General features: G+C 42.6%; 1 protein-coding gene across 2 annotated transcripts in view; it reads right to left on the minus strand.

Annotated features, from left to right (window-relative positions):
- The window catches only part of THSD4 (thrombospondin type 1 domain containing 4), a 1,053,272-nt gene that overhangs the window by 592,254 nt on the left and 434,418 nt on the right, over nucleotides 1–26,600 (minus strand). For both annotated transcript variants that reach the window (XM_077263867.1, XM_077263868.1), the window contains exon 7: nucleotides 5,842–5,975. In XM_077263867.1, the coding sequence (XP_077119982.1) occupies nucleotides 5,842–5,975 (134 nt within the window). The remainder of the gene's footprint in view (nucleotides 1–5,841; nucleotides 5,976–26,600) is intronic.

Here is a 26,600-nt window from a genome sequence, read left to right on the forward strand (position 1 = left end):
ACCCAGGTAACCAGGGTAAACATTGGGTTACTAAGTGCAGGGCCGCGCTTAGTAACCCGATATTTACCCTGTTTACCATTGTAAAAGTTAAAAAAAAAACACTACATACTCACATTCTGATGTCCGTCACGTCCCCCGCCGGCGTCCACAGGGTTCAGTGCCGGCAGTAACAGCGGTGACGTCACCGCTGTGCTCTGCTTTACGGCCGGCGCTGACACATTCAGTGCAGGGAAGCTCTCGGCAGCAGCGCGTGCATATTAGCACTCTTGCCGAAAGCAGTTTTAACCCTGTGGACGCCGGGGGACGTGACAGACATCAGAATGTGAGTATGTACTGGTTTTTTTTTTAACTTTTACAATGGTAACCAGGGTAAATATCGGGTTACTAAGCGCGGCCCTGCACTTAGTAACCCAATATTTACCCTGGTTACAAGTGAACACATCGCTGGATCGGCGTCACACACGCCGATCCAGCGATGACAGTGGGTGATCAGCGACCAAAAAAAGGTCCTGATCATTCCCATCGACCAACGATCTCCCAGCAGGGGCCTGATCGTTGGTCGCTGTCACACATAATAAGATCGTTAGCGGGATCGTTGCTACGTCACCAAAAGCGTGACGTTGCAACGATATCGTTAACGATATCGTTATGTGTGACTCAGCCTTTAGGCTGACCACAATAAAAAAGGCCACACTAAAATGTGCAGTTTTACAGCATTGAGGGGTCCAGGGGGTGTCAGAAAACCACTCAGTATCTGTTGTGACCACCATTTATCTCACACAGTGCAACACATTTCCTTCGCATAGAGTTGATTAGGTTGCTGATTGTGGCCTGATCATTTTCAGACAACCATTCCGCTGCCCCCAAACTCCTGCTTGCTTTTTCTTTGGGATTTTTACTAAGGTCATTCACTCAACAAGATGGCCACATACCAGACTTCATAATTACATGCTTTAATTCTCTATTTAACCTTAAAATAACTACTCCCCAATCTGACCACAATTTGCTTATCTTCAGAGACTCACCCTAGAAGGGGCCCAGAATGTTGGACATTACTACATAATGAAAGGTAGGGGAAAACACCTACAAAGGCCCATATATCTGACTAACATGTTGGGGGTATCCAGGTCCAAATTAGTACTTCAATTATGCCACTGTCTTTCCCTATTACCTTTCAGATTGTCACCTCCAATGGACGGGTCTTCTTTCCATCTGTAGCAATCAGTTATTGTTTGAGCTTATTTTTATTCTTGCTACGTTAATTGGCATATGTCTTAAACTTAAAGAAAAAGGATAACTTTGGGGCCATTTAAAGAAATGCATTTTTTTGCACTAAAAACTTTATTTGAACAAATTGAGCTTAGATGACTGAACACAACTCAAGATACGCATAAGTCCCAGCAGTCAAGCAAACAACAACTATTTATAATGCACTTTTTTTCACAATGGACTAAAACTATTCAAACAATAATTCTAAGAGGAAAAAAATCACTGTAGAAAACGACATAAAAAGGATATGGCCATTTACTTCAAGGACCTGAAGAATATTTTCATTGTAGCCTTCCCACATTCGAAAAAAGGTTATTACTTTACATCAATGTAGCTGTTTGAGGCCAAGTATTTTGCATAATAAGTTTTAGTTTCCTACTTATGATTTGGGGGTAAATATAAGTTTGCATTTCAATTAAATGATGAAGAATTTCTTGGCTAAAAAATATATTTAACGCATTCTCCTCTACTTTTTACTTAAACTATTAAAGTTGATTTATTTTTAATGTCCATTAAAACATTTTCATACTTAATCATTATGTTTTAACTACAATGACATGCACTTACATATGATCTCGTTTGTGTCTTAGAATGGGTGAATACTGGCAATTTTGTCTTGTAAAATCACAGAGGTGAAAAGTCAGTTACTTCTGTTAACATCTCAATCCCTTCATTGTGACGAAGTACATGGTGCCTGTGCCCACTATCAGGCACATACACTCATGAAATATGTGCCCAACATTGGCCACAGGATAGATGTTTATGCATATCTCCACCATAGGGACGTATTGTAAAAACTTATACATTTCTTTGTAATGGCCATTTCTATAGGAAAGCACATTCTGCTGAGCTTTCCTATACAGTAAAATTCATGCTATACAGTCTCATACTAGCAAGATGTAGGCCAAAAACACACAACTTTCCGGTAAATAAGGACCTATGAGACCAATACAATTTATAGTATGGTGCAGGGTATGGAAAAAATTCTGCAAATAATGATTTAAAAAATAGAAGTTTTAATTAACAAAATGTAAAGTGAATGAACAAAAGAGAAAACTAAATCAAATCAATGTTTTGTGTGACCGACCACCCTTTGCCTTCAATACACCATAAATTCTTCTAACTACACTTGTATATAGATTTTGAAAGAACATGGCGGGAATGTTTTTCTAAACAACTAATAAAACTAACCACAGATCTCTAATGGATATAGACTTATACAAATCCTTCAGCCTCTTTATGTATTCCCAGACAGACTCGAAGATGTTGAGATCAGGGCTCAGTGGTGGGCATATTATCACTATTTATGGCTTTGTTTCTCTTAATATTGTTCTTAATGATATTGGCTCTATGTTTGGGGACATTGTCCTTCTGCAGAGTAAATTTGGAACCAGACACCTCACTTATGGTATTGCATGATGGATAAGAATCTGCCTGTATTTCTGATCATTAGGAACATCATTAATCCTGAACAAATCCCTAACCCTATTTGCTGAAATGCAGCACCAGTCTTCCAAGGAACCTCCACCATGTTCTGTTGTTGTCAGCAGACACTCATTATTTTGCTGCTCTTCAGCCCTTTGATGAACAAGCGGCTTTCTATTACAGCCAAATATTTCAAATTTTAAATAATCAGTCCTTCTTTTCTTACATTTTATTTTTTTCTATGTTTTTGTGCATAGTTAATTCATCTGGCCTCGATTTTATGTAAAAGTTATGGCTTTTTGGCTGCAACTCTTTCATGAACACCACTTCTGACCAGAATTCCCCAGACAGTAAATGGATGCAGCTGGAACCCACTGGTTGCTAGTTCTGAGCTGATGGCACTGCTGGACAACTTCCAATTTCTAAGTGAAGTTTGATGTCTCTTTGATCTGCTACACTAAGTTTCCGTGGCCGACCACAGTGTCTATGATTCTCCATGTAGCCCATTTCTTGATACTTCTGCAAAAAAGCTTGAACAGCACATTTTGACACCCCAGTCTGCTTTGAAATCTCTAATGATGCAGTGTAACTACCTTGTTGCTGTGCTTACTTTTGCCATGGTGTATGACCTGTGACATGAAATGGTCTTTTACAATGTCGTTTTGCAGCAGAGTTTGGCTATTCCTCACCCAATTTTAAGCCTCCTATACAGCTGTTTATGCATCTAATAATAACGGTTTCATTCTGCCTATGAAAATGATCATTATAACCATTATAACTGGCTATTCATGCACCTGACTATATCCCTACATAATTCCTGACTTTATGTAAGCGTACTTAGGAGAATTATGCTACTTTGAAGGCAATGGGCGGTCGTCACAGCGAATATTGATTTGATTTAGATTTTTCTTTTGCTCATTTACTTTGCATTTTATTAATTGATAAAAAATAAGTTAACATTCGTATTCTGAAAGCATTCATATTTTGCAGCATTTCTTTCCCACACCTACCTAAAACTTTTGCACAGTACTGAATGTCAGGCAAAGCTCCTGAGATATATTGCAGGCCAAGTGCACACATGCAGTGTGCACGTAACCTAAGACTGAGTAATTAACTGTTTTAAGTTTTTACTTAGGGACCGCAAGTATAATACACTAAATAAAATTATTTATGTAGACATGAAATTAGTCCACTCTACAATGTTCTACATTTTCAAAATAAAACAAAAAGATATTCCATGTTCAGACAAAATTACACATAACGAGACACTGATCATACTCTATCTAATATTACCATCGGTAATGGCTTTGTTCATACCTGCACCATTATTATCATATTTCTATTTCACTATAGCAGCAGCAAAACAAAAAATAATGGCAGTGACTGGGCCCACACATGGCAGGCATTTGTCTGGTTTCCATTACATTGGTTACCAGTTTATGGCAACTACTTTTGGAAAACTCTGAGACACATTACAAATTACATGTGAATGGGTTCGAAAATATGATCTATAGGAATTTAGAGGAAAAAAAAAGAAGAATGTAATAATAAAGGGAGCTGAGATAAAAGCAACAACATGTCACAACATATTCACATCCATTGTTTGCGTAGGTAATCTAAATACCATATCATATGGGTAATTCCAGCAATTCCTCACTCAGATGCAAACATGGGTCCCTAAATAATGGCTGTGATGATGGAAAGCTCCTATTCATACAAAGTCATTACAGCAGAGTGTGCACATACAGAGGAGAGCACAAAGAACATTTACTATACAAAGGCCCCAATGTGGAAATATAGAATCTGAAGCATGCGCCAGCGATTTTGTTAATGTTCTTCACTGAAACATTTGCAGAAACTACAATATCTAGTCTAGTTTTGTGTATTCTGTGCCTTTTATTTTGTTTGCATCCTATTCATTATTCTATGTTTTCTTTTTTTTAAGTCTATTTTAGTTGTGCTCGCCTATTATTTTTTGTTTTCCACTTTGAGTGGAATCTAGCAGTTCCAGATGTTTTAGGTTGACTCATCAATTGCAACCTTTTAAAAATTTGCAAAATTTGGCGCAATTTCACTCCAGTCCCTCTCCTAGTATATTTTCGAGTATGCCAGTACTCTGGCATTGTTTTTAGGACTGACAGCAGAATACGAATTAGGTCCAGCAGTCAGTCATGGCCAGAAGCGCAGCTACTAATGCCACTCACTATACACAGAGTGTTGACTGAACCTGCTCCAGCACCACCCCTATGACTGAAACCCGAACTCTGCAAGGAGGGGGATAAAGATAATTTACTCTCGGCAGCGGGGGTCTAAGTGCCCTAGCCGGGCTGGTACACAACACTATTAACCTTCAGACTGACCCCATATCTGCAGGTTAACAGCATTTTTTCACATGACAGGTTTGCTTTAAACAGTATTGATGTACACAGTGCTGGATATATAACATACACTGACTTGACGTATACACGAAAATCCCAAACTGAAACCATTAGGAAACTAAGCCACAATGATGCAGCTATACATCTAAATCCACACGTAGAGTCTTAGATAGCATGTAGAAAGAAATAATATACAGAAGGCAAACATACCTTTTACATCGATCTGATAAAGGATCACTTATAATTTACAAGAAAGTATATACTATTGGAATAGTGAACAGAGAAAAAACATAGAGCACTAAGGGACGCTGTCAACTGATTCTGTCCAAACCAGGAAATATTGCAGCTGTGCAAGTTTCATTCTGAAATGCTTCTGAGGTAACATTTTGTAAAGCCAGCTGGGAAATATTTGTTTCCGATATCCAGTCTGAAGTTGGTCCCTTGTGGCTTCTCCTTACCCCGCTCTGCCTAACCTAGTAGGTCTGTCTCTAAACATACAGGCCTGTAAGTCATGGGAAAGGACAGGAAGAAGGTGCCCGGGAATCAACCTCAAACTAGTCACCCAAGACGCATAGTTCCTGACTGGAATTTCAAAGTGTGTTTTCTCGGAAACAACACAACTTTTCAGAGTGAAATGTAAACGGCTGAAGTAATTTTGCAATTGTTCGATTCATGCTGCCCGTTGTTGAATGAATCATCCGTCAAGTTCCTTTTATCAATAGATGACACGTAGGTCGCTATGCATACAATAAATAGAATAATCACTTACTTTGCACTGGCCGGATACACATACTGCCGTCCCATTGTGGTCACACGCTGTCCCATCTATTACTTTTTCAGCTTGCCTCACGTAGAACCTGTAGCCCATCGCCCGACATGTCAGCTCACACTTCAGAGTGTTTCCTAGGAAATTAAATCAGATTATTTTAGACTCTCCAGAGAAAATCTTTGTACTCTATTTCAAGTTCTAAAGATGCTCAGTAAGTGATGATCACAAATGTATGGCTATTAAAATAATGATAATAATGTTTTCATAAAGTAAAAGTGGGAAAGTGCGTTGCCAGTAACAATGCATCAGGTAGCAGGTCTCACTTTTAAGATCTCTATTTGCTTCCAGTTAATAAAGGTATTTTTGTTTCCATATGTGGCCCATTCCTTATCTTGAATTTGATATTAACTCCAGTTCCTCATGAACCAAGTTCAGTACAATATGAAGACATAATAGAAAAGCCTAGACGGGCTGCAATTTACTTTTCAACCCCTGGGTGGCCACTCAGTGACTCATCCAGTATATTATAGTCCTCAAAATTAAAATTACAACACTAAGAAGGAAAAGTTGTGGAATAATGGAAATCACAGGATCGAAAGATATGGAAATGATATGTAAATGGTGAAATAGGGATTTTTGTGTTACTCACCGTAAAATCCTTTTCTCCGAGACACTCATTGGGGGACACAGGACTGTGGGTGTATGCTTCTGCCGCCAGGAGGCTGACACTAAGTAAACGTGAAAAAAAGTTAGCTCCTCCTCTGTAGTATACACCCTGACACTGGCTACCGAATAATCCAGTTTGGTGCAAAAGCAGTAGGAGAACAAAACACAAGAAATAATGTAACAGCATAAATACAGAAAACTTATGTCTAGAAAAGGTCCTACTGACTAAATAGAATCCGAAATAACCAAAGCAGCCATAAGGCTACCAGGGAGGGAGCTGTGTCCCCCAATGAGCGTCTCGGAGAAAAGGATTTTACGGTGAGTAACACAAAAATCCCTATTTCTCCTTCGCCTCATTGGGGGACACAGGACTGTGGGATGTCCTAAAGCAGTCCCTGGGTGGGAAATTAACTCACCAGTAATAATTCATCCAGACGGTTTTCTATAAGTGTGCCACCGCCACTTGAAGAATCCTTCTACTCAGACTTGCACCTGCAGAGATCTGAGAGTGGACATTATAATGTTTGACAAAGGTATGCAGACTAGACCAGGTCGCTGCTTTGCAAACCTGTTCTGCTGAGGCCTGGTGCCGAATCGCCCAGGAAGCCCCCACTGCTCTAGTGGAATGAGCCTTGATTCCGGCCGGAACCATCACGCCTTTGGCGCAATAGGCCTCCTGAATAGTTGCCCGTATCCACCTGGCCAGGGTGGATTTCGAAGCCGCGCAACCCTTCCTGTGGCCTTCCAGAAGGACAAACAGAGCATCCGTCTGGCGAAAAGGAGCCATTCGGGAAATGTATCTTCTCAGCGCTCTCACCAGGTCCAACATATGGAGGGCTTTTTCTACACGGTGCGTAGGCACCGGGCAAAAAGAAGTTAGAACTATATCCTCATTAATGTGAAAAAGGAAACAACCTTCGGCAAAAAAGAGGGTGCTGGTCTGAGCACTACCTTGTCCTGATGAAAACGTAGAAAGGGGGAACGACAGGAGAGGGCTGCCAGCTCTGATACCCGCCTTATGGAAGTTATGGCCACTAAAAATACGACGTTAAGGAAATATCCTGAAGAGGCTCAAAAGGGGCTTCCTGCAATGCCCTTAAGACCAAATTAAGGTCCCAAGCTTCCAAAGGAGTCCTATAAGGAGGCACCTTATGAGCGACTCCCTGAAAAAAAGTCTTGACCTGACGGTTAGTAGCAATCCTACGCTGAAAAAGGACCGATAAGGCCGAAATCTGCCTCTTAAGAGTACTTGGAGCAAGCCCTGAATCCAGGCCTGCTTGAAGAAAAGCCAGAATGTTTGGGACGGAAAAATGCAGAGGAGGGAGGTCGCGTTCTCTACACCAAGAAAGGAAAACTTTCCAAGTGTGATGGTAGATCCTGGCTGAAACAGTTTTACGTGCACTGATCATGGTATTTGCCACCTCTTGGGAGAACCCTGCCTGAGTCAACACCCAAGATTCAACGGCCAGGCCGTCAAACGTAGGACCCCTGAGTTCTGGTGGTAAATCGGCCCCTGAGATAGAAGGTCTGGACGATTGGGGAGCTGCCATGGAACTCCGGCGAGAAGCTGTACTAGATCTGCATACCAGGTCCGTCGTGGCCAATCCAGGGCAATCAGAATAGCAGATACTCTCTCTGATTTGATTTTCTTGATTACCCTCAGGAGTAGAGCCAGAGGAGGGAACAGATAAGGGAGATGAAATTGGTTCCAGGACAGTACTAGCGCATCCACGGCTATAGCTTGTGGATCCCGGTACCGAGAGACAAATCTGGGTACCTTGGCATTGCCCTTGGATGCCATTAGATCCACGTCCGGAGTCCCCCAAAGATGGCATATCTGCAGAAAAACATCGGGATGGAGGGACCATTCCCCGGACGCTAGACCCTGACTGCTTAGGAAATCTGCTGCCCTGTTTTCTTCGCCCGGAATATGGACCGCCGAAATCACAGAGTGATTTCTCTCTGCCCAGAACAGAATTTGTCTTACTTCCTGCATGGCTGCCTTGCTGCAGGTGCCCCCCTGGTGATTTATGTAGGCCACAGCTGTGGCGTTGTCCGATTGAATTCGGACAGGGCGACCCGCCAGAAGATGGTGGAAATGTTGCAAGGCAAGCCGAACTGCCTGAATCTCTAAGAGATTGATGGGGAGATCTGATTCCTGAGGAGACCAGCGTCCTTGAGCTGCGTGGAGAAAGAACACAGCTCCCCAACCCAGACGACTGACATCTGTTGTAACCACTAGCCAATTGGTTGGGGGAAAGGGCTTCCCCCTGAGTAGGGATGAGCTGTTCAATCACCCAGAGAGGCTCTGCCTGACCTGGAGAGACAACCGAACACGGCGGTTGAGGGAGAGCGGATTTCTGTTCCACACTGCTAGGATCGCCTGTTGGAGAGGTCGAAGATGGAGGTGTGCAAATGGTACTGCCTCTATAGTTGCAACCATCTTTCCTAACACCCTCATACAGTACCGGATCGTATGAGAGTATGGTTGCTGAAGAATCCTCACTTCCTGCCGAAGGGCAAGGACCTTGTCCTGAGGAAGGATTGATAGGGCTTGAGAAGTGTCGAAGATCATTCCAAGAGATGAGATCCTCCGAGATGGTTGAAGGGATGACTTCCTTAAATTTACTAGCCAACCTAGACGAGAAAGGGTGTCTAGAGTGATGCCAACATTTTACCCGCAGGATTGAAAAGTCGTCCCTTTGATCAGAAGATCATCTAGGTAAGGCAAGACAACTATGCCTCGGGAGTGTAGAATGGATACCACCGTCGACATAACCTTTGTGAACACCCTGGGAGCAGAGGCTAGCCCGAAGAGTAAAGCCGTGAACTGGAAGTGCAGATTGTTCAAGGCAAACCGGAGAAATTTTTGATGAGGAGGAAAAATGGGAATATGCAGGTAGGCATCCTGAATGTCTATTGAGGCCAAGAACTCTCCCCTTTCCAGTGAGGCGATGACTGACCGGAGCGATTCCATCCGAAAGGGACGAACGCGGACAAACCTGTTTAAGAGTTTTAGATCTAGGATAAGTCTTACTGTTCTGTCCTTTTTGGGGACTAAAAAAAGATTGGAATAAAAGCCCTGAAACCTTTCCTCCCTTGGGACAGGAGAAATGACTCCGCTGAGACGAAGGGACTCTATGGAATTGTACAGGTCTTGTCGGAGGGACTCGGACCTGGGAAGACGGGATGGGAAGAACCGGGGAGGAGGCAGACGGACAAGCTCTAACCTGAAGATACGAGCTCTCCCACCCACCGGTCGTGGACCGCTTGAAGCCAGACTTGGTGAAACAAAAGTAGACGTCTGCCTACTCTGTTGGAGGCACTCAGAGGAGGCCTCCAGTCACTTGGTCGAAAACCTTTGAGTCCTAGATCCTCTGGATCTAGTTGACTGGGAAAGCATTCTTCCTCCCTGGTTGGCTGTATAAGAGAACCGAACATCTCAGTCCTGATTGGGTCGACCCTGCGCAGTAGAGCCCTATGTTGGGGCCCATCTAGCATTGCGAAAGGGTCTGAAACAGGCCAGAAATTGGCGGCAAAAAGGCTGTCTAATCCTCTGCTGAGGAAGAAACTTACTTTTCCCTCCAGTGGAGTCCGAAATCAGCTGGTCCAGTTTTTCTCCAAACAAACGACCTCCCTGATACGGGTTGTAAGCGACATTTTAGAGGTAGAGTCAGCCCGCCATGTTCTTAACCAGAGAGCCCGTCTAACAGCAACAGCGTTAGCAGCAGCTGAAGAGGCACAATCTGCAGCATCTAAGGATGCATTAATCAGATAACTACCAGCGAGTGCAATCTGAGAAGACATTTCCGCCAATTCCGCTGACAAATCCCCTTCTTGAAGAGCCTTTGTTAAAGACTCTGACCAAGACATCATAGCCTTGGCAACCCAAGTTGCCGCAAAAGAAGGAAAAAGTGCCGAACTTGAAGCCTCAAAAACTGAACGAGCCAAACTCTCTATAAGACGATCCGTAGGATCTTTAATTGCCGATCCATTAGGGAGAGAAAGCAACATGTTAGAGGCTAAATGGGACACCGGAGGATCCACAGCAGGATTTTCTGCCCATTTACTACAAAGCTCAGTAGCAAAGGGATACCTAGCCTTCAGAGCCCTTTGCCCCGAAAAACGCTTGTCCGGGTGCTCCCGGTTACGTCGGATCATGTCCTCAAATTCAGTGTGAGAAGAAAACACCCTATGGGCCCGCTTGGCCCGCTTAAATGAGACCTTGTGATCTGAGGAAGAGGCGAGCTCGTCCTCTATCCCCAGGGACTGATTGACAGCCTCAATCAGGCTATCTACCGACTCTTGAAAACCAGGATTTTCAAAATTAAGGGACCCTTCTGACTCATAATCTGTCTCAACCTCCCCACTCTCAGCTGGGGAAGGAGAACGAGACACAGAGCTCCAGGATGCAGAAGCACCTGAGGGCCTGGGCGACGCTGTGCGAATCCGCTTTCCACGTGTCAGCCTAGTGCGAGCGAGGCCCCTGCAGCCCGAAGGCTCCTGAGACCCCGAGGCCCTCTCCGAGGGGGATGGACTGCTGGCCCTAACAGCCGGGGTCTGAAGGGATTTTATCGCTTCAGTAAGGGACGCCATGGATTGCGTCAAAGACGTAACCCATTCCGGCAGAACCGCCCCAGCCTCAGAGATCGCTGGGAAGCTGGCAGGGGGGGGGGGGCTCCTGGGCACGTTCAGAATCGCAGGCCTCGCAAAGAGGGTTACTCTGGGCACGTGGGAGTTAGACACGACAAGCTGCACAACCGGTATATAGAATCGTGTGAGCTTTAACCCTTCTAGACATAGTGATCCGTAAGGCTATACCCAGGGCCTGAGACTGGGACAAAAATAGTGCTTCTGTCAGCAGGAGGGAGAAGCACTTACCCCAGTCCTGTGTCCCCACGATTATAGCGATGGATCCGAATGCACGATGCGGAGCGAAATGATGCAGCCTTTATCCCCAGAAGACTTCAGGGGCGGAACCGCCATGCTGCGATGCGGCCTGTAGTAGGCCTAAAGCCGGGGCCTCAATTTCTTCTCTCTCTGAGGGAGGAAAGGCGGAACCGGAAGTGGGCGCGCCGGAGGGGGCAGAGCCTAACAGCGCGGTCTGCTGGGCGGAAGTCCGGGCCAAGAGCTACCCGGAAATTGTCCCCATGCCTGCTGGAGACCAGGCAGAGCCTGGGAAGGACCGCGGTGCCGCCGTACAATACCGCAAAGCCGGCCGCCAAGAATAGAAAATGGCGGCGGCGGTACCGCACCCGCACTGCCGCAGCACAACCACAGCCGCGGCCGACACATGAAAGAACCGCCACACCGCAGAGCACCTGCTATCCAAGATGCCCGCAGCGCCTGGTAAATGCATAGTGCGGCCTCTCAGGCGCTCCCCTCTCCCAGAGTAAATACAGCGAGGGGGAGGCAAATGACGGTGCAGGAACCCGATCTCCGTTATCTACCAGGATAAGGAGAGGGACCGTCCACCACCCCATCTATCACCGCAGCAGCAGGGGTGTAGGAATCAGGGGGTCACACGGACATCACACGGGCGCCTGTACAGCCTAGGGTCTAAATACCTTAGGGTGGTCAGGGCCAAGTCCGGTGAAAGATCCCACGTAGCGGGGAAGGATACGTTGGGAGATCCCACGTGCTTGCCCGTTGATGGTTTGGGGAGATCGGACCCTCAGAAGGGTCTGTCGCCCCTTCAATCCATAGATGTTGAAAACAGAGTCCAAAAGATCAGAACCCAGAAATGTGCCTCCTTGAGACACTAAGCATAAACTGGGTTCTTCGGTAGCCAGTGTCAGGGTGTATACTACGGAGGAGGAGCTAACTTTTTTCACGTTTACTTAGTGTCAGCCTCCTGGCGGCAGAAGCATACACCCACAGTCCTGTGTCCCCCAATGAGGCGAAGGAGAAATAATGGGGAAAAAAATTAAAAATATCAGTATCAAGTAAAAATAATATCATCTGTTAGCCACCCATGTGACATCTGTGTAACATTTGTTTTTGTACATCAACATTTTAAAATGTATTAGGTGAAATACACTTTCCTAGGATAATAATGGCAACGTATCTATAAAAATCAGATGCTGCAAAAATGATCCATATGGGATTTTTTTTTTCACACACCCATAAACTTGTATAGATGATTCTTAACCCATATTCAGATGGGAATAGTGCAGGTAGATTTTTTTTTTCATGCGGAGATTTGGTCTATGTGAAAAATAGGTCATTTGAATTGTCCTAATGGATCACATTTGTCAAAGTGCTGTCCGAAATTTCCTCAAATGGCACAACCTGGGTAATATGCTCATCTGAATGAGTCTGAGTATTACCATTTGAGAGAGATGGAATGATTTTTCTCTCAGGTGTCATTCCTAGTTGCATTTTTCACTGAAGCGGGTAAACTGTCTGAACTTTTTTTTTCTCCAATGACTCTTAGCAATGAAGATGTCAAAAAATAGTGAAACTAAGATAGGAAAACTATGTTAGGCCACATTCACACATTCAGTATTTGGTCAGTATTTTACCTCATTATTGTAAGCCAAAACCAGGAGTGGGTGAAAAATACCCAAGTGGTGATGTGTTTCTATTATACTTTTCCTCTAATTGTTCCTCTCCTTGTCTTGGCTTACAAATGCTGAGGTAAAATACTGACCAAATACTGAATGTGTGAATGTGGCCTTACTCTGACGAGAAATGGATCCGGTATTCAAACTGATATAGGTTTGGATCAGTAAAACTCTATGTGTCCGTGTTCTGTCTTTTTTTCTTGTGTCACAAGAAGTTGTAATGTAATTGATGCAAATAGGATTAGTTATAATTATGGCTCATAAACAAAGAAAACTAATACCTCTAAAAAAAATCTTATTTATCAAGTCTAAAAAAGGGGATAGAAAAAACCCCATAGTACACCATGTTTAAAAAATTAAACAAAGAAAATGCTGCTGATCCGTGTCACTTATAACAACATGGGCTAATATAAAACCTAATTAGCCCTAGTAAACCCTCAATGAACCCTTCCTGACAGCGGAGGTTGGCACCCTCTTGATGGCGCCACCACTCAACGGCGGCTCACCCTAATATCCCTAGAATCCCCTAGAATAATGCACACCAATAGATCTACATGTGGTGTATTCAAATATGCCAAATAGATATACTGATAATTAGAATTAGGGAAAACTTCAAACAATGTTTTTGGGACAAGAACCACCGTTGTGAAATCAATTAAAGCATGCCAGGAGGGTCCATAAATAAACACCTAAAGGGTACTACACAAGTATCAAAAAACCAACATTATCTAACAAAAAAAACCCAGACACAATAAGAGTTATAGTGGAAAAAACAGGTGGGGGGTATAAAAACCCTATACAATCCCTATTTACCACGTCCCTACCTAGTTGCGGAGGTTGGCACCCTACCACAAGACGCTCAACGAAGGCTACTCCTCAGTTTCCCTATAATATGCCTCCTAAAAAATAGGTAACAAACTAAAGGAGACAAAAAACTGGGGAGAAAAAATTGTAGGCCAACCCCAAGAGCCACCAAATGTCCTGTATAACAGTTATGAGCATGAGTTATGATGCCAAAACCTCATGCCAACAGGCATTTAGAATGAGCATTATTAATAATATATTGAAAAAAAAACCACACACAAAAAAAACAGTCTATGTAGATTATAGCTTTATTGTGCTGTCCCAACACAGATCAGCACCAAGATATTAAATAAAGAAATTCAAGATACCACTTGGTAAAAAATTACTAGATTGGCATAACGTCAGTCAAAGCAACATTATTGCATGTTAAATAGAGCAAAGACAGTGGTGAGAAGACTTACAGGGCTTTAAAACATAGACTATGATTATACAGTGAGGTCTTGATACCCCAGTTTATAGCCCATAAATAACACCACTTCATTGTACCATAATCACAAAAAATGCTCTATCAGATGGCTATAAAATGCACTTGGCTCAAACATGCTCAAATAGCTCCTGTTACTGCTCAATCTGCATCAGCCTCAACGTGTTTCCCTCCCATGATACGAGTTCTTCAGGAGGCATATGGTATTGTAGTGTTCACACAGAACCATCATAGATATAAGATGATGCCTGGTTGCAGGAGTGGGTCCATGTCGGTCTGGTCTCCTTATATAGCCAGTGAGACCATCTTACAACAAATGGTAGAGCCACACATACCATACTGCTATGTCTGTTGTTTGTCCTCATTAACAGTGCTGCGCATGTCTCCAGTTGCAGCTCAGGCACTAGAGGTATTTTGACCCCAGCTGGTGAATCCACTTCCGGGTTCACACACTGTTCTAATGCCGCCCTGTGATCTAAGGTGGCAGTAAGCTAATGAATACCATCACACAGCGGTGAGCATATAGACACGCTTACCAGCCTATCAGCACTCGGCAGTGACTTCAATGCTCATCCCAGCTCCCCTTTTTTCTTGTGTCACACAGATATGTGAACGCAGCCTTAGGGCTGTTTAAGGCTAAGTTCACATTTGCGTTGTTGGGCGCAGCGTCGTCCACACATGCGTCATGCGCCCATATCTTTAACATGGGGGGCGCATGGACATGCGCCGGTATGCGTTGTACTGCGTTTTACGACGCATGCGTCATATAGAAGCACAAGACAGGGCGCAGGGGACACTACTTTTGTAGCGTTTTCCCTGCGCTGAAAGTCCCGATCTGTAGGATCTTATGACAACGCATGCGTTGCAAAACGCTGCATTGTGTACATGCGTTGTTGGTTGCGTCGCGTCGCCGACGCTGCGCCCAACAACACAAATGTGAACATAGCCTAATATGTCAGTGATAATCGGTCTAATGTTGCAATGCACGTGCTGACCGCACATTTCCTGACCCGAGCGTGACATCTTCATAGAAATATATGGAGCTATCACGCTCAGGTCAGGAGATGTGCGGCCAGCCCGTGCTCTGCGATCTGACATTTGATAGATTATCACCAACATCTGAAACAGCCCTTAATAGGGATAGTGTTGATGACATGAAAGGTCTGTGCAGTGACAAATTGTTTTTAAGCAAATTAATAGGAAATGTATTATACCATAAATAGATATTTTCCTCCCTGGTAATCGGTTATATCTAGTAAAGACATTGAGAACATAGGAATGCTCTCCATGTTTGCACCCAGAAATTCCCATGTGTGGAGCCTTCTCTTTAGCCCTAACACTTCACTAGGGGTCACTTACTTGAGTGCGCAAATAATGAAGTTCAGATGAGCTAAGTCGTGTCTGCACAGGACACAGATATAATCAGATTTCACCATCATCCTAAATAAGCTTGCTCAGCTATGAAAAGACTTGATGACTGATTTATTAGAGTGTCAATCATAGCAAGTCCTGAAAAATACGAGGAAGCGATTATGATTGTTCTACTTACAGGATTAAACAAGTGGGAAAAGTACTCTCCATCGCACATGATGAAGATGTTCTGATGTGTCACCAGCCAAGAAACCGCATCATTGTCAGTATGTAATCAGCAACATATTACACATATATGACATATACATTGTGTGCCTCTTACAAGAGAATCCCCATAGCCACATTCCCCCCTCTGGCACGTTCCTGTAATAGGCTGAACACATTATTTAGTTTTCCAGCAACTAACACAAGAGAAAAAAGGGATAAAATACAACTTCAACATAGATCTGTCCCCAGATTTCCAAACACAAACTACATACATTATTAAACAGATTTCTCATACCTAATGAGACAAGTGTATTTACTTTGAAAAGTGGTGTCAGAATGGCTGTATAATCTGGATACCACTATTGATTTAATTGTTATTTCATAAATCAATAGTACACATTAAACCAAAACTCATTTTAAAGAAGTAGGTATGAATGGTTACATCCATTTCTCTAGTAGTCACTAACAAGGGAGGATGTACAGGGGTAAATCAAAATACCTAATATACAAATATGCACTCACAGACAACAGAGAGGATCACCAAGGAGAAAAGGGATGTAAACAAAATAGGAGAGGAAGAGAAATCGCACATATCAGAAACACCAAGCAACAATCACAGATTAACACTCCAAACGCCTCTACCAACAACTCCAAACCAGGCAGTAGAAGATTAACATTAGCAACCCAGATTGCCAGAGGCAAGTATAAATAGGAGAGGGGAGTGGCCAACACTGAACAGCTGAGATCATCCAAGCAGGAAAGCTTCAGAGACTCTCAGCTGAACAGTTTAATCCCTGTACTGGTGGTGTGGTAATATCCAGAGAGTGTTAGTGTCATCCGTTTTTTCACAGACAGCACTTGGCCTGAACATATGGTTAAGTGAACTTGGCTTTATAATGAGAGAGAGATAATGAGCTGTAGCTTATACAACTGTCTGTCTGCGATCTCCACAGCAGGACAGATGCTGTAATGCTGTCTATCAGGCTAGGTGGATGGAGAATGAGCTTAAATCTTCAAAATGAATTATACAATCATGCTGATAAGACTTTTCAAAGAAAGTACTCTTGCTCCATTAGGTCTAAGAGATCTAATTAATAATATCTGCAGGTTGCAGCATAAATGCTGGTGGCAAATCTGCTTTGAGGACTCGCTCATACCATTATATAAATCAGTCGAGTGACATCTTACAGTACATGGCTGCCCACTCTCCCCAGTCCCACAAGCTCGCTGCCTCGGGGTAATCCTTGACGCTCATCTCTCCTTCAAACCACATATCCAAGCCCTTTCCACTTCCTGCCGACTTCAACTCAAAAATATTTCACTAAGGCTACTTTCACACTAGCGTCGGGCTCAGCCCGTCGCAGTACGTCGGGCCGAGGTCACCGACGCTAGTGTTGTCTCCGCCGCACAACGGGGGCAGCGGATGCATTTTTCCAGCGCATCCGCTGCCCCATTGTGAGGTGCGGGGAAGTGCGGGGAGGTGGGGGCGGAGTTCCGGCCGCGCATGCGAGGTCAGAAAAAGCGGACCGTCGGGAGCAAAAAACGTTACATGTAACGTTTTATGTTCCCGGCGGACCGCCACAACACGGCGCAACCTTCTCACGACGGTTGCGACGTGTGGCAATCCGTCGCAATGCGTCGCTAATGTTAGTCAATGGAGAAAAAACGCATCCTGCAAGCACTTTTGCAGGATGCGTTTTTTCTGCAAAACGACGCATTGTGACGGATTGCAGTTAACGCTAGTGTGAAAGTAGCCTAATCCGTACATTCCTCAACCAAGAATCTGCAAAAACCCTAGTCCATGCCCTCATCATCTCTCGCCTTGACTACTGCAACCTCCTGCTCTGTGGCCTCCCCTCTAACACTGTCGCACCCCTTCAATTTATTCTAAACTCTGCTGCCCGACTAATCCACCTGTCCCCCCGCTATCAATCCCTTCACTGGCTCCCCATTGCCCAGAGACTCCAGTACAAAAGCCTAACCATGACATACAAAGCCATCCACAACCTGTCTCCTCCTTACATCTGTGACCTCGTCTCCCGGTACTTTCCTGCACGCAACCTCCGATCCTCACAAGATCTCCTTCTCTACTCCTCTCTTATCTCCTCTTCCCACAATCGTATACAAGATTTCTATCACGCATCACCCCTCCTCTGGAACCCTCTACCACAACACATCAGACTCTCGCCTACCATCGAAACCTTCAAAAAGAACCTGAAGACCCACCTCTTCCAACAAGCCTACAACCTGCATTAACCACCGATCGACCAAACCACTGCACGACCAGCTCTACCCTCACCTACTGTATCCTCACCCATCCCTTGTGGATTGTGAGCCCTCGCGGGCAGGGTCCTCTCTCCTCCTGTACCAGTTGTGACTTGTATTGTTCAAGATTATTGTACTTGTTTTTATTATGTATACCCCTCCTCACATGTAAAGCGCCATGGAATAAATGGCGCTATAATAATGAATAATAATAATAATAATATTATTTTTTTAACGGATAGCACTCGGACCAATCTTATTCAGTGCTGATGACCGATTTTATTTTTTTTTACTGACAGAATCTGTCAGAGAACAAAAAAAAGCACTCTGAAGTCGGATGAGTGTGAGAAAAAAAAAAATCGGATACCATATAGGGCCCCAGTGCAGTATCCGATTTTCATGGGTACATTGCAGTTCTGTAACAAAAGGAATTGGAAATGGTTCTGTAAATGACTAATAGCTGCTGCTGTAAAAAAAAAAAAAAAAAAAAAAGACTGTATACAAATAACAAGGGAGAAAAACACTGTACCACTTTTTTAGATGAAAATTGGACCGATTGTTTACATGTGACCCCAGCCTAAAGGATTTTCCAGGATCAAAATACTAATGGCTGCAGTCATCAATATGTCTTATTTGCATAGACTTGAGTTTTTTTCTAAAAGGGGTCATCTTACATAAAGTACAATATAATAGTGAGTTACTAGAAAACTGGCTACACGTAAAAAATATCCCATGAAACTGAAGTGTAACAGAATCACAAGGAACATCTGGCAAAGTTATTATTTTAGAAGTTAAAAAATGTCACAATCTCTGAACCAAAACTTACTGTTTGTCAACCACAAAAAGCCAGCAAACACTGAGCTTACATGTACATTCTGCTTCAGTGTCTGCATTTGTGCAACAAAAATAATGTATTAGCAAAATGAACGAAGACCAAAAATTCTGTTATCACAATTCATTCACTTGGCCACTAGATGTCACTACTCTACCTTCAATAGCAGCGTAAGAACTGATGCCACACTAGTGACAGCTCTGAACTGGTTGAGAATTAGAATGAAGATGGAATAAAAATGTAAGTTTGGAAAAGGCACACATTTATAAAGATGGTAATATTGATCGATCTGATTTGCAGTAAATCAGAGCAATTTGTACAATATAAAATCCGCTTGATAATATCAAAATTTGCTGAAAAATATGGTCCTAAAATTGATTGTAAAGAAACCTTATGAAAATATTTCAGAAATACGAGAATTGGAGCAGCAGAAGAACCACGGAGGTACACTAGTAGGTAAAAAAAACAGAAATATACAAGCACTGACCAAAACGCTTCAAAAATCTAAATATTGGGAATATAGACGTTACCGAATTTTACTTCAGATTGAAAAATCGATATCTGGCCACAGAGTTGCTAACACTATGAACGATACGTTCACACAAACGTATAAAAGAATCAGTTTTATCCAGAAAAGTGGGACAAGTTTTTTCTCACCTGTCATCCGTACACAATCTGTATTTTTACAGTAGCAGCTATTATGTTACAGGATTGCAATGTATCAAAAAAATTGGAGGCTAAACTGTACCATACAATTTTTTGCTCGCACCCATAGATTTTAATGGGTGAGTCTCATCCGATTTACAAAAGAAAGTAGGGTATCCTGGGCATTTTCTTTGGACACACAGATTCGGTCAGTTTAAAAAATCCTTCATCTGCACTGCCCCATTGAATAACATTGGTTGGAGTGCGATTACTTTTTTTAAAAGGACAATATTCAAAAATACGGTCGTCTGCACAAACCCTACCTGTGAATGTGTGAATGCAGACTAAAGCTTTCATTGTTAAGATCAGTAAGGCTGATGAAGGAGAAGCAAATCCATAAAGGTCTAAGTTTCACGGTAGGTCCACAGAGCCCAGGAACACAGCAGATTTTCTTGCTGATTTGAACAAATTTCATCCACAAGTAGCAGAATTTTTTCTACGCCAAATCTGACTTTAGGTGGGAATATTGAAATCTGCAGCTTGTCAATTTCTGTTGTAAACTTTTCTACTGCGGATTTCTCTCCTCTCAATGTAAAGAGGTAAAATCTGGAATGAAATATGTATTTTTCTTCTGAGTGTGGACCCAGTCTTATTTTGCACTCATTTTTTTGTAGAAACCCAATGCACTATTATACATATATGTTCCTATTTTTTAACTTATCTTGTATCAGTTACCATCTATAGAAGACCTGTCATTTGACTTGTATATGTATTTTTTTTTTGCTAAGTGTAAATGCTGCTGTTCTCTCGAATCTCGTGTTAATTTTCTGTATTCCTGCTCTTCTCCGTTCCGGAGTTTTACCATAAGCATTACTGAGGAAATCCTTAGGATATCCTTTCTCTAAGCACCTCTTCTGTAGGGTACGAGATAGTGAAGTAAGTGTTTTTGAAAATTTGTGTTTTTGTAATTTACATTGTTCCATTTTTAAATCACGCAGCCAGTGAGCCAGTGATGCTTCTGCTTCAATTGACGACTCGTCAACAGAGCAACTCTCCCTCTTCCAGTCTTCTTTGCTGACGAGGCATCACTGCAGGCATCATGTTGATTGACTATCGGCTTCCGTAGTTAGGCAGTGGAGAGCTGGCTGTCAGTCAGCATGACATCAGCAGGGATGCCCAATCAACAAAGCAGTGCAGAGGAGGAGACGCTACTCTGTCGATCTGACATCACCAGAAGCTGGAGAATCGCCAGGAGCGGTACATGACTGCTCTGAGCCAGCAGACATTGGCCCTGAGCAGAACCTGCCTTTAAATTCTTAGCCCATACACAAAAATAGTAAAAGTTCAGGATAATTCCTTTAATTAATAGAGAGTACTATTGGATTTTGAAACTAAGTACACACATTCCAGAGAGATTAAATGAAATAGTAGTATATACACAAACTAAAATACTTTATTACTTTGAACATTATTTATTTGCTTATTATTTTTTAGTGAACGAAATGAGTATTTGGGTTATACTTCATCCATAGTGCCTCCTTTTCCTCTGTCTGGTTCCTCTACATATTCCCTTTATTGGCAGTGCAATATAGTACAATATAGTAGTTCACGTTCATAGTAGTTGTTGTGATATTCATATGTATTAGATATGTTTTATACTGTTATTTTTTGTAATCTTATTAAATTGATCATGCGATTGAATTTGTCACATTATTGTAAGTTACCTTTGCAAAGCTGCACAGTGCAGCAGACAGCACGGTGGCTGGATAGTTAGCACTATTGCTTTGCAGCACTGGGCTTCTGGGTTCAAATCCCACCAAGGGCAACATCGGCAAGGAGTTTGTATGTTCTTCCCATGCTTACATGGGTTTCCTCCGGATTCTCCAGTTTCCTCCTACACTCTAAAGGCATACTGATAAGGAATTTAGATTTTGAGCCCCAATGGGAAAAGTGCCAATAATGACTGTAAACCACTGTGGAATTAAGGGAGCTACATAAGTACTATAAAGAAAGAAAGCTGTCTAATTGTCCATTTTAACAAACCTGATGATTAATCAGATCGACTTTGAAGCGTGTTTTTTTAAATAAGATATTGTTCTTTAATCTCCTGGATGGTTTCTGACTGACATCGCCTACAGTACAACAGGTTTTATTCCATTACACCAACTATGTGTTTGTCAAGTTCCTAAGTTCACTGGTCTCTGATAACTGTAATGCAGCAGAGCTCCGAATTACAAAACAGCAATAAAGTGGGTTCTTCCACCGTGCCTTAGAACCAGAGCGCCATGATTGTACAACATATGCTCTTTATCACTTCATCATGGATTTCAAGATCTCTGCTAGCGAAGAACCCTTATTGTATAGAAACTGTCCCTATTGTCATTAGACGAAGGAGTATTTCAAAACGTGTGTCAGGGTATGCGCCACACTCTGTGTCCTTTTAATTTCTTTATACCCTTTGCCCAAACTTGTCCCCTTTGGTTTACATGATTTACAACATCTAACCAGCACTTGCTTTGCATCTGCAAAACCATCACCAATCTATGGCTTGCTATACAAAAACTTGATTGCTTATGGTTTAACCACTCTATATGTATACTATGAGCTAGGGAAAGGGTGTTTGGTCTACATATGGTAGTTTATACCTTCCAAACAGCGTTAGCTGTGTATCTGCAGGGCCATCACCCATACTTGACCTTATACACGAATGCTTGAATACTTATGGTTTAACCACTCTATTTGTATACCATTGGCTAGGGTTAGGGTGTTGTGTGCATTTAGCCCCTATAAGATTTATTTTTATATCTCACATTCCTACATCAGTTATGAATAGTGATGGGTGAACCCCTGGATGTTGGGGTCCAGTGAGTTTGCCGAATATTTTAAAAAAGTTTGGTTTCGAGCAGTACTTGAACCAGAACCCCATTCACATGAATGTGGCCCTGAACATCCTTTGTTTGCCACGCTGCCTCTGATCGGCTGTAAGAAAGTTTCTGCTGGTCAGAGAGCAGAGTGAGCTAGCAGCTGTGACTGGTGGTAAAAAGTTGTAGTCCCATCAGTCTATATACCTGCTGAAAACCTGCTGAAAACAGTGAGAGCAGGCACCACTGATGAGAGTAAATGATTTAAAAAAATGACGTGGGGTCTGTTCTCTTTTTGATAACACAGGACTATTACAAGGAACTAAACAAGTTGGTGTCTTGTCTGTCTGACAAATCCACAAGAACCGATGACCTGATACCAGAAAGTCCAAGAACAGGGATATTCTACATGCTTCCCAAAATCCACAAATCTGGAAATCCAGGAAGACCAATTATTTGTGTGGGCACCCTTACTGAGCAGGTATCTGGATGTGTAGAGGGTATTCTTAAACCCCTGGTAAAGGATACACCCAGCTTCATTCAGGGCACAACTGACCTATTGAATAAACTATCAGTAATAGGTCCTCTACCAGAAGGAACCATCCTGGCCACCATGGATGTGGAATCTTTGTACTCCAATATCCCACACCAGGAAGGATTAAATGCCTGCAAATTCTTCCTGGAAAACACAGGGACTGATGCAGATTCTGTGGTGAAACTTATAAAATTACTTTGAATTTGACAACAAGATCTATCTACAGGAGACTGGCACAGCAATGGGAAGTAAAATGGCCCCACAGTATGCAAATCTTTTCATGGCCAAGCTTGAAAGTGACTTTTTGTCCTCATGTCCCATCAGGCCTCTGGCCTACTACCGCTACATTGATGATCATCTGGACGGAGTCTGAGCCACAGCTAAAGACGTTCCACAAACAGTTTAATCAATTTCATCCCACCATCAACTTGACACTCAACTACTCCTGCACTGAAATTAACTTTTTGGACACCACCATTAACTGCAGAACAATGAAATAGAGACATCTCTGTATCAGAAGCCAATCGACCGTCCAACATACCTTAAATGGGACAGTTTCCATCCAAAACACATTAAAAACTCCACTGTCTACAGCCAAGCCATCAGATACAATCGTATATGTTCCAACCCAATGGATAGGGATGAACACCTTGGTCGCCTCAGAAAGACCTTTTTGAATCAGGGCTACCATCCAAGAACAATTGAAGACCAGATTACAAGAGCCATCAGAATATCAAGAAATCGCCTGCTGCATTACAAAGCTAAAGAAGAAAACAACCAGGTACCTCTAGTAGTTACCTACAATCCAAATCTGGAGGTGCTAAGGGGAACTGCACGGAAATTACAACCTTTACTACAAAAAGATGCCCGCTTACAATCCATTTTTCCAGACCCCCCACTACTGTGTTTTAGGCAGCCCCCAAATCTGAGAAGCGTCATTGTCAAAAGCTCCTTATCCTCTCTAACAGCTGCAGGAACCTTTCCTTGCAATCAGAAAAAATGTAAAACCTGTCCACTTATAATGACCACGGACAAGATAAAGATCCCCAATTCACATCAGGACTACAAGATACCAGGTACTTTCAGCTGCGTCACTTCTAATGTGGTGTACCTAATTATTTGTACTAAATGTCCAACTAGGGGTCTGCATGTGGGGGAGACAGGGCAAAAGCTTAGAACAAGAATGAATTCTCACCGCCACACAATAAGAGAAAAAAGAATGGATCTACCTGTTGCCAAACATTTTTGTCTCCCCGATCATAGCACCATGGACATGAAATTACTTGTTTTAAAAGGTAACTTCAAATCTCAGAGAGACAGAAGAATATGGGAATATAAACTGATGATAACCTTTGACAGTCTTAGTGCAGAAATGAATGTGTCGCATGGATTTATGTTTTTTTACATCAACTAAGGAACTAAGGAATTTGCCCCTTGGACCATGTGGGGTCATCACAACAGAACCAAACCCCAATCAGAGGACAATAAAACATTCCTTATCTAAGAACTGGTCCAATATTTATGGACATAACTGTTTATCACTCAGGGTAATTCTGCTTCATGTCACCTGTCTTATCCATGTTTTTTTTTCTGTGATGTGTTGTGCATAAATATGTGATTCTCCAGAATTTCTTTTAGTTTATGCCTGATGAAGAGACCTGAGTAGTCTCGAAAGCTTGCAATTTGTTACCATCTTTTTAGTTAGCCATTAAAAGGTATCAACCACTGAGAACTCTCAATTCTAAATATTTTTCTAAAAAATTATAGTCATTTATTCCGTAGTTCGGGACAACATGGACAGGGTGTGCAGGATTGCAGTGGAATGCGGGGAGAGAAAGTGACAGGATGACGGCTGTTTTGCGTTAGTCCAACGCTTCTACGGGTCCCCAGGTGTGTAATTACTAAGGGTAACCTCCGTTTAAAGACTGTCAACCCAGTGTGCAGTCATACAGGGAAAAAAATATAATATATAATATACACAGTGGGTACGGAAAGTATTCATACCCCGTTAAATTTTTCACTCTTTGTTTCATTGCAGCCATTTGGTAAATTCAAAAAAGTTCATTTTTTTCTTATTAATGTACACTCTGCACCCCATCTTGACTGAAAAAAACAGAAATGTAGAAATTTTTGCAAATTTATTAAAAAAGAAAAACTGAAATATCAAATGGTCATAAGTATTCAGACCCTTTGCTCAGACACTCATATTTAAGTCACATGCTGTCCATTTCCTTGTGATCCTCCTTGAGATGGTTCTACTCCTTCATTGGAGTCCAGCTGTGTTTAATTAAACTGATAGGACTTGATTTGGAAAGGCACACACCTGTCTATACAAGACATCACAGGTCACAGTGCATGTCAGACCAAGTGAGAATCATGAGGTCAAAGGAACTGGCCAAGGAGCTAAGAGACAGAATTGTGGCAAGGCATAAATCTGGCCAAGGTTACAAAGCAATTTCTGCAGTACTCAAGGTTCCTAAGAGCACAGCGGCCTCCAAAATCCTTAAATGGAAGAAGATTGGGACCACTAGAAGTCTTCCTAGACCTGGCCATCCAGCCAAACTGAGCAATCGTGGGAGAAGAGCCCTGGTAAGAGAGGTAAAGAACCCCAAGATCACTGTGGCTGAGCTCCAGAGATGCAGTATGGAAATGGGAGAAAGTTCCACAAAGTCAACTATCACTGTAGTCCTCTACCAGTCGTGCCTTTATGGCACAGTGGCCCGATGGAAGCCTCTCCTCAGTTCAAGACATATGAAAGCTCACATATAGTTTGCTAAAAAACAGATGAAGGACTCCCAGATTTTGAGAAATAAGATTCTCCGGTCTGATGAGATGAAGATAGATCTTTTTGGTGATAACTCTAAGCGGTACATGTGGAGAAAACCAGGCACTGCTCATCACCTGCACAATACAATCCCAACAGTGAAACACGGTGGTGGCAACATCATGCTAAGGGTTTGTGTTTTTCAGCTGCAGGGACATGACTTGTTGCCATTGAAGGAAACAAGAATGTGGCTAAGTACAGATATATCCTGGATGAAAACCTCTTCCAGAGTGCTCTGGAACTCAGACTTGGCCGAAGGTTCACCTTTTAACAAGGCAATGACCCTAAGCACACAGCTGAAATAACAAAGGAGAGGCTTCAGAACAACTGTGACCATTTTTGACTAGCCCAGCCAGAGCCCTTACCTAAACCCTATTTAGCATCTCTGGAGAAACCGGAAAATGGCTGTCCACCAATGTTCACCATCCAACCTGACGGAACTGGAGAGAATCTGCAAGGAAGAATGGCAGAGGATCCCCAAATCCAGGTGTGAAAAACTTGTTGCATCATTCCCAAGAAGACTTATGGCTGGTACTAGCTCAAAATGGTGCTTCTATTCAATACTGAGCAAAGTGTCTGAATACTTTTGACCATGTGATATTTCAGTTTTTCCTTTTTAATAAGTTTGCAAACATTTCTACATTTCTGTTTCTTTTTTTCAGTCAAGATGGGGTGCAGAGTGTAGATTAATGTAAACAA

Source organism: Ranitomeya variabilis, chromosome 5 (genome assembly GCF_051348905.1).
Source record: "Ranitomeya variabilis isolate aRanVar5 chromosome 5, aRanVar5.hap1, whole genome shotgun sequence".
NCBI classification, from domain to species: Eukaryota; Metazoa; Chordata; class Amphibia; order Anura; family Dendrobatidae; genus Ranitomeya; species Ranitomeya variabilis.